Here is a 10,065-nt window from a genome sequence, read left to right as displayed (position 1 = left end):
AAAGCAAAATATTTCTTATCAATTTAACTGTCAATTTAACTCGAAAGTATTTTGATAGTCGATATATTATTGTAACTGAACACGCAAAGATGTGAGATGATACCTTCATTTACAGATACTCTGCATATATACGTATATATATTTCCTTATCTGAAGAGAAGTATCTTCGGAGTAATAGATAGAAAAAGGTGCGTATAATTTTATAACATTTGTTACAGTTTGTCACCGCAAATTAAATGAATTAACGCAATGAATCTCGTCCAACCATGACAAGTGGAAGAGCTCGTCAGAGCATAGAAAATTAGTTGAAAAAATTTGAAGTTTTCTTCCGTACCAAAATGCAAAGGTTAACTTAAACAGATTGCAGCATCGAAAGTGTTAACACATAAAAGTGAAAAAGTTTCCAGCAAATAGTGAAGTGTTGAAATGAATATATTAAGGATAAATATATATACAATAATAAATAGTTTTTTTATTTACGTTATCCTGTTAGCATCCAATTCCAAAGCAAATGTGACAGTGCATAATGGATTTGAATTTTTGCCACAACGTAGTGCTCGTGTTAACCTATTAAGTTTCAATGCATTCAAAAAGGATATTGCTTTAGGATTAGATTATTTGCTGCCATTCTTAGAGATGCCAGTGAAGAGATCTTTGGATAAATATGGCAATGAACCTGTGAGTGAAATCTATTTGTAGTTGCAATATTTATATAAATAGAGAATATTGATCTAAAAGAATATAATATTACTTTATGACAGCCACTCTTGCGTATTAACACTGCGGCGATACTGTCAACAGGAGTAGTAACGGGTATAGGCATATTCGTAGGACATTTATTAAGAAGTTTAAGTTATTCGAAAACAACTTTCGAACCCAAAGAAGAGGAAGAAGGTAGTGAAGGAGGTGAAGGTGGTGAAGGTGGCGAAGGAAGAAATGAGCGACGTGCAGATATATATGCAGATGATAATAAATTATTGAATATGCTTAATGCCTTTAAGCTGGTTTACACAAATTCTACTGGCGCAAGAGTGGGTAGGTTGATGCTGCTATATTGGCAAGAACTATCTTTTATAAATTTTATTTATTAATCTTTTTTTATGGATTATATATACAGAAACGACTGCTTCAAGTTTGTTTTCTACTATAGACGAGGCTTTTCTAGAAAATGATATTAATCTGGTTACTTGTATACAAAAATCAATTTGTTCCTTGGTTTTTAGAGCCAGTACAGATGTACTCGCTGGTCATGCTACCAATATGCAAAAGATAATTGATGGCATAACAAATGTTAAATGGTTAATTAAGTTTTTAAGACAATCGGCTATAAGTGAAGCTATTGGCAATGGTAAAAAATCTGTTAATAACTATAACAACTGTGACGTTAAATATCCTGGATGCAAATGGGCTGTACCAGAAGAGCAATTATTTCAACTAATAAACACGTATATTCAATTTGTGTGAAATTTGTATGCGGAGAGTGTAAAAAATGAAATCTTAAAAATTTTAAATAATTTTATTAATAAATCTTATATTAATGAAAGCTTATAGCTTTAATGTTTATCTAAATGTACTTAAATAATATAAAACCAATGCATTTTTAATTGGAACAGGATTCTGAGTTCCACCGGAGTTTAATAACAGATTTTGATAAATATATATTAGAATTAAGCTATATCGGCATATAGCATTTATAAATATACCCAAGGAGGTTTGTATGTGTGTGTTTAGACATATTAGTGTCCGATATTAATATAAAATCTTTTATTTGTATTAAATGTTAATTTTTATTGATAGAATTATCTCTGATTAAGTGGAAGTTTTTTTTTCTGTAAACAATTATAATATACATTAATATATAAAAATAATTCACAACGAGTTATTCCTTGGCCCGCTTCCTTCCTCTACCCAAAATAACGTAGAGTGATAAGTTGTTGAAACGAAATAATCCTATTTGATGTTAGATTGGAGTGGGCTATTGTAAGCCGAGTTGTCTTTACTTAACAGTATATCCTAATATAGTTCACTTCCCGAGATGTAGAGATTTAGACCTGTCAAATTTTTATTAGTATTTTATAAAACAATACTTTGGAATCTATCTAGCGCCAACTAGTATACCGTAAGCCATGTGTTGTTTGTATTTGTATAAAGTTTCTAGAGGTCAAGCCCGATATCTTAAAGACAAAACCATATTGACAATATATCCTAGGCGAAAATGTTGTGTTGTCAAATGGACTGTCTCACGTAAAAAGAATTATGAACTGTCTTTCCTAATAGTTCGTTTTCAAATGTGCGTACTAGAGAAAACGGTGTCGTGTCCCATTTTTTATTTAAAAAAATAATTAATATTTTTTGATAAATTAATAATATATATTATAAAATAATTAAAAATTATAAATAAAAATAATAAAAATTTTATATTAATGACAAAATATTAAGTGTTATCCTTACTACTTAAACGCATACGCAACGCTCTGTAAACATTACGAAATGACATGTTTTCCTGATACCAACGACGAGTTTCCGCTCTGCGCTCACGTTCACGTTGACGATTTCTTCGTTTTTCCTCTGCTTTATTAATACGTTCCGTACACTGTTTTCGATGCCGGTTGCTACCACTACAGCTGGCACCGCCACAACTATCCTCAGTAATACTCTCAACTCCTCCAACCGCAGCACCGCTGGTACTACACTCACCGATGGCAACAAAAGCGATGCTCTCAGCGGAGGAGGTTTTACGTTTATTGAAACCCAGAGCGAACACGATATTAATGTTTACGAATAGAAGACGACGAAAGCATAAACAATGAAAGCAACAGACTGTTGGAAATGTCAAAACAAAGATATTGTGTGTTGCGCACGTGTCAAAAATCAGCTGTTTTCTTCACTCAGAACTCGGTTGGTCTATGAGCGAACTTTTTCGCTCTCTTGACAGTTCTGCACTTATTCATTTGACAAACTGATGCTACACATAACCTTTGACATTTTAGTTTCCGATTCCGTATGTCATAATAGAAGAGGGAGTTATGGTGTATGGGTTTTTTTTTCTTCCTGTTTTTTTTTTGTTTTTGTTTTTGTTTTGTTGCGTTTATGTTAATTTTTGTTTTGGTATTTTATTTGCTGTTGCGCATAATGCAAGGCAATACAATGTGAGTGCCTTTGAAGTTATTGTTGTTGTTTTCCTTTCGTATTTTTGCGCAATTATTTCTACGTTAATGCACGGAAAATTTTGTTCGGTATGTATATTAATAGTACACATTTGTATATGTATCTGGTATTGTTAAGTAGGCGTATTAAACAAGTTTTGCTTTTATAGCTTTTTTCACACTGATTTCATTTTTGTTTTTAACTTTTTACAATCATCAATTTTATCCTTGTCAAGGATTTTTCAACATACACTTATAAAAAAAAACAAAATATATATCTTTTGCTTTTCAGAAATAATTTTAATTTTTTTTTAAAGACGATTATCGTAATATTTAAACAGCGATTTTATTTTTATACTCCAAAAAAGAATATGGCAGGATATTAACAATTTTACTTAGACTATTCACATCCTTAAATCGACAAATGCATAAAATACACTGAGAAAAATAGTTTTTGTATGTATTGATTTCTCAAATATGCAAGCACTTAACACTTTTTTGCACACAATATAACGAGTAAAAAGGATAATTCATTATCCTTACAAAATTATCCTCATTAAATTAAATTAATAACTATAAAATACTGAATTTTTAAATGCTCAAAACATTATTTTAATTTATTTTTACATTTTTTTCGCGTTCAAAAATATTTTTTCATTTGCACACAGAACTACACAGAACAGAACAGCACAGCACAGCACAAAAGGTCAATTGAGTGAGCAAAATATTAACTATCCGTAATGTTCGTCTGCTTCATATTCAATGTGTGTCCTTTCGTCTACACCTTTGCGTCGTAACTGAATTGTGCGAATCCAGCAAACGCTTTAAGGGTGAATATTCGAGCGAAAATTACGAACCAAAGGATATATGCGTCTCTAATTGTGTCAACGTGTATGTGTCAGTGTGTGCGTATGTGTTTGTATATGTATTTTATCCTAATGCAAAATATAAATATTCTGCTTGCCTGGTGGAAAATGTGCCATGTTTTTGTGTGCTGTGTAATTGAACAGGCAAAGTAAATATTATAGTCAATAGAAAGGAAATTCTTGAACTCATGTGTGCGTATATAAAAGAGTGAAAGACACGTTTATTTTGAATAACACACAATATGTTAAATGGTTTTAAGGACCATAAGCAACACAATTAAAAAACTAAATGTAGTTTTGATTACTTTTCATATGGACTATACAACCAATTTGAACTAAAGCGGACATATATTTGTGTATGTCATAAGAAATAGAAAACATAAAAAAAGATATTTTATATGAACCTTTATAGAATAGATGGAAATGAGTATACCATAAGCATTTTCTAAGATTTTAACGTTATAAAGGCAAAAAAAAGTCGATTGAATAACTTTAAAGACTATATGATATTTAACAAAGTACAGCATAATACTACAATCTGCATTATTGGTATACTGATCATATGACCATCTAGTAAATTAAGCGTAAAGCTTTTCGCATTCTATTCCGCTTGATCTCATAGTGCATACCTATTAACGACATCTTTTGTTTTAACAGTTAAGCCTAATTTACAGTGGATGGTGATTATTTCTATAGTTTTATTTGAAATCTTTTTAGTTTCACACTGTATGATACTTTATAAACTATAACAATGGCTGAACTCTGTATTATTGTTACCGTGAGCACAACTCTATCCATCACATTAGACCTAAAATTTTAATTGATGCCGTTTAATCGCATAAGTAAGCAAATTATCTAGTTAAACGCTTGAAACTACTTCGCAGTAAAAGACTAGTAAACAAAATCTCTGTTTTAGCACTTAAAACTACCTCATAGTGAAAGACTAGTAATTCTAGTCACAGTCCAATACCAAATGTTTTAAGTTTTTCAGCTTCATGTCAGAAAGTATTGCTATCATCTTCTATGCAACTTTTCATTTAAAGAGAACCTCACTGTCAACTTTCCCTAAAAAAACGCCCAGATTTTCTGAGTTGAACTATGTATTATTGGTTCATTGAGCACAACTCTTTCCATCACATTAGACCTAATATTTTCTCTGATGCTGCTTAATGGCATATTTAAGCAAATTCTCTACTTTAACACTTAAAACTATTTATTATATAGTAAAAGACTAGTAATTCTGGCCACAGTTCTATATTAAATATTTTAATTTTCATGTCAGAGAGTCAAAATATCATCTCCCATGCCACTCTTTATTTCGATTTAAGAATTACCGTCATTTTTTCATCTAGAAAAGCCCAACAATTTTATAATCGTCCTGATCACTAAAGTATCTTTTGGGCAAAAGTTGTGGCTATTTTAGAGACTGTAGCTAGTTTTTAAGTGAATTGATTTTAAAGAAGGGTATTAAATAAAATAATTAATAAAAATATATATATTTATACTATTAAATACCCAAGATGCTTTAAGATAGAAGTATATATATTTATACTATTAAATGCCCAATATGCTTTAAGATAGAAGCATATATATTTATACTATTAAATGCCCAAGATGCTTTAAAACCGTAGAGTTCAATTCCAATAACATCTATTACAACTTTTGATTGCTACGCAATTTTAAACACGTATTAACACGGTTATACATATATCTTCTTTGGATTTTTCCTCAGAAGGGTAATACAGGCGACTGCAAGATAGCTGAACTATACATAATACATTCAGAACAGCTGGTAGATCTGGGCATACTGCCAGCTGCATTTGAACAGTAATTGTAATTTATCTATGTTGAGTAATTTAATATACGATGGGACCTATATATAATTTAATATAGGATCTAACGATATATAATCATTTGTGGACTTCATTCTTATAGTGGAGTTGCTGACGAATCAATGTCAGTAAGTAAATATAATAAAAGTTTGAACCCCCCTTTTCTTTTTTAATATAGCATACCTATAAATGTCTGATGTTTTTAAAGTAGAGCGCCCCTTAAATTTTTTCAATATCCAACCCAATATTAGACCGAACTATATATCTAAACGTATTTCATTTCAATTTCATTCAATTGCAGGACCTTATTTTTAGCTATAAAAATATTTTCATTTTCGTCCTTTTAGACATAGTTAAACTTTCTTGAAGTATAAATTTACTAGACCAATTCAAAATAAACAAAAATTAAGAATCAAGATAAAAAGGAACTCAAATACCTTTACTACCTTTAATTTCAAATGCAGAGTTTTACTATGCCGATTATAAGAGTAGTAATAGGAAAGAGGCTATTCATATTTCCTGCAATTCTATTGATTATGAATAAATGTACAAACTCACCTGTTCAACATTATTTGCGTACAATTAGTGTAAGCTTCAGGGAATTAAGTTAATAACATATTTATTTATATAACATGATTTTATTTTTGTCGTAAATATAACTACGTCATTGTGTACTTATTAGATATAAATTATTGTTAATGTACAATATTTTGCATTCCATGAATTTATATTTATTTGACGGATACCTTACTACTAATTATGATTTCCTGCTAAACATTTATTTGTTGCATGAATTCCCTAAAATATTATTGAGTTAATGATTAATAAAATTACAGTTAAATATAAAATTAATCAGATTTATCAAAAAAAATTTTACTTGTTACAAATATTATGACAATATAAGAACATAACACAATTTTGATACTATTTTAACTAGAACCACATGAGTAATAGTGACTAAACAGTCGTCTTAACCATAATTAATTAATTGTTCTAATTGAATTTTTTTATCATCACCTAATTATTTCTACATTGCACACCTATGTTTTCTTCAACTAATGGTTTATAGCTATTACTTTATATAGTGAAATTAAAAGTACGTCATTTTTAAGAATAAATAGAAACAAATGTTAAATGAGAGAATGCCAGAAGTCTATATGTCAAAGTTCTATTATCATAACTATTAACTAAAGAGTAAGTACTTTGAGTTATCGGTTGATAAATTTTAACCGTACCGTAACTCCACTATTTTCTATATAAACAGATCTTTTTGAAATATAGAACAAAGAAAGCATACTTTAACATAAAACTACATTGTTTAATTCATTCAAATATATTTACTTTAAACAGAAATACAAAAATAAAAGTAATTCAAAAAATTTGAGCAACTCAATGAACGTTTAACTTTTATCTAAATATCGATTTGTGATGTTATTCTATTACACATAAAAATAATCAAAATAATACTGTAACCCAATGAAACATACTACTGGTCACTTATTACAATGACAAGCAGAACTGCAGTCTGAAATTAAAACTTTTAAATGTCATATAAAGTTTTCTTTCAGAATATAAAGAAATAATTTATTTGCCTTAAGTTGAATCATTTAATCTTGATTATAACTATTCTTTAGAATTCCTAAATATTTTGAAAGTTTCTACATTTCATTAGATGCATTAACTGTAATAAAAGAAGATTCATTAAGACTACCGTAATGGATAAGAGTAAGGAATATCTGGAACTACAATTAAAGAAGGTTAAATATAAAATCAGCCAGTTCTATGTCTTTGTGTTTAGTGTACCACATATTTCACTACCACATTTTAAAATGGTTTGGTGATTTAAGACAAATAATAAAGAAGTTTTATTTACAGAATATTTTTATTTGGACAGGTTACATAATGCAACTAAACAGCGGCCGCAAGACGTATACTTGACTACCTTGAAAGCGGGATCTTAGTCCCAAATCAAATAGATAAAATTAAGCCCACAGCTATTACAAGACTTATAAATAGTCTAGAATTGTTCGTTAGGCCTTTAAGCGCACAATAGATTTTTAAGGTCGGGGTACATTCATAGCCTATTGTTTAACAATAATAATAATAATACACAATCTTAACGCAAAATAAGCATACAGCTTTTTGAACTCTCTGGGATTGAAAATACAAATGAATTAATTTAAGTATTTTCAGGTTTTAATTCTTATACAAAAACATTTCTTTACCTTCTAATATTTTACGTATCCCTAGATATTCCTGACAGTATATCAACAAAAAATAATGGTTTATATATTGAAAGTGGAATAGAAATATTTCATTTCCTAATAAACAAATTTTCGTGTCCCTATTAATTTATACATTTATCTATAATACATTTATTATAGAATATAATTATTTTATTATATTATGGTTAAGTTGGTTAAGGTTCGCTGACTCTGATTTTCAAATTTGGCAGAACACGAGTTCGATTCCTAGTACTTGCAGTCTCAAAAAATTATTTACGAATAATCAAGAAATATATCCAAGACCACTGATGAAGGGTATGGCTTTATCATGGCCAGCCAAAACTTCCATTAATTAAAAGAATATAAAATGAATTTTTGTTGTTGTAGTTCACTACTGTTCGAATAACCTCTTTATATATTATATTATAAAAATATTAATATATGCTACGAAAGATAAAAATGGATAGACTAACTACACGGATATGAGATCCACTACACCATTAAATTTTTGATACTACTACTGTCTTTAACTACACGGAAGGTAATCTACACCATGACGGCAAACTATAATGTGGATTGTTAAAAAATTTCTAATATTCGAAGAACATGAGATCTTCCACAGCAGACACATTTATTTGCATAAAACTGGACATCCGCCTAGTCAACAAAACCCATTTTTCTGCGTTATATAAATATATCCTTTTTAAGATTTTCATTGACGAGATTTTTATTGATACAGATTTTTGTTAAAATTAATATATTTCTATTTCAAATGCATTAAATTAATATTTAGAATGAATTGAATTTTATAATCAGTTTAGTATGGGATTTATATATATGGGTTTAATTCTGATTATGTTGTGTTTAGAAGAACATAAAATCTTTAGTTAAATATAATATTTTTATAATGTTCATTATTACACAATATTGTTTGCTTTTAATATACTATTATATATTACTATAATTATTTAAAAAAACCACCAAAAAAAAAGTTTTGAAATAAGAATTTCACTTACAGAGAACAATACAATCAAAATTTGAGTTAAAATACATTTTCAATGAACAGAGCGCATTCTTTTGTTATTAGCAGCGCACTGTTAATACTTACAGAATTACTCACTGTTATTAACAGACAAAAACTAATTAACATAGAGAATAGTGATGTAAGAATTCTAGTATTCTTCTATATCAATATGCATTTTTTTTTTGGTCAATTTTAGTATTTACATACACGTATATATATATATAACATATATATTTAATATAAAAATTGTTAGAAAAATAACTCACTTATGCATTTTTTTGCAAAATATTTTTTTTTAGCTGCTTGAAGTCGCTGAAAACTGCTAGATATGCTAATTCTAAACTGTGAGCCAGACGTTGGTGGAACTGAATCCACAGCGTCAATATCAGCCGCGTTGCTTAAACTTCTTGATTTTCTTCTCACAAAATAATTCAGATTCGCCTGTGAACTACTCGTATTTAGGCCCACTTGTTGCTGGTTCGTCGATGGTGCTGGCGAAGATATATCTGAATCCAAGCTTGCGTAAACTGAAATTGAATGTTCGCTTTCATTGGTATTGTTTTTATTTGGATTGTTGCCATTGGTAGGATTGTTATTTGAACCGGAACTTGCCATAACTCTCTCTATACGTATTGTGCGTTTTTCAAGTGTTTATATTTTATTTGTTGAAATTCTTTTTTAAATATATTTAATATATTTCCAATTCTCTTTTCAGTGTCTTTTACTCTTGAGTGTTTTTAATATATTTCTATTAATTTAAACATTTTCGCGCGCTTTTTTAAAACAAAATTAAAAATCATTTAGTGCACTTATTATAAACTTTGAATTGTTTCATTATTGGTTTGATATTATATTTAACAATGTTTAATGGCATGTGTTCTGGACTTGGCTTTGGAAACGGTTATGATTTGAGGATATGTAGGACAATGAATGCTGAAATAAGGATAAAATAAAATGATTAGAAACAACACA

The 10,065-nt window shown here is 29.0% G+C and overlaps 1 protein-coding gene across 1 annotated transcript in view; it reads right to left on the bottom strand.

The window, feature by feature from the left end:
• Window positions 1–9,850, bottom strand: part of LOC119674130 (phospholipid-transporting ATPase IB-like) — a 22,182-nt gene extending 12,332 nt beyond the window's left edge. Inside the window, exon 1 of the mRNA XM_038085255.1 lies at window positions 9,360–9,850. Within this exon, the coding sequence (XP_037941183.1) occupies window positions 9,360–9,708 (349 nt within the window). The 5' untranslated portion in view covers window positions 9,709–9,850. The remainder of the gene's footprint in view (window positions 1–9,359) is intronic.
• Between the last annotated feature and the right edge of the window lie 215 nt (window positions 9,851–10,065).

This window comes from Teleopsis dalmanni, chromosome 2 (genome assembly GCF_002237135.1).
Source record: "Teleopsis dalmanni isolate 2A chromosome 2, ASM223713v2, whole genome shotgun sequence".
Classification (NCBI taxonomy): Eukaryota; Metazoa; Arthropoda; class Insecta; order Diptera; family Diopsidae; genus Teleopsis; species Teleopsis dalmanni.
Note: the sequence above shows the minus strand (reverse complement) of the source record. Positions and strands in the feature narration are given on the sequence as shown.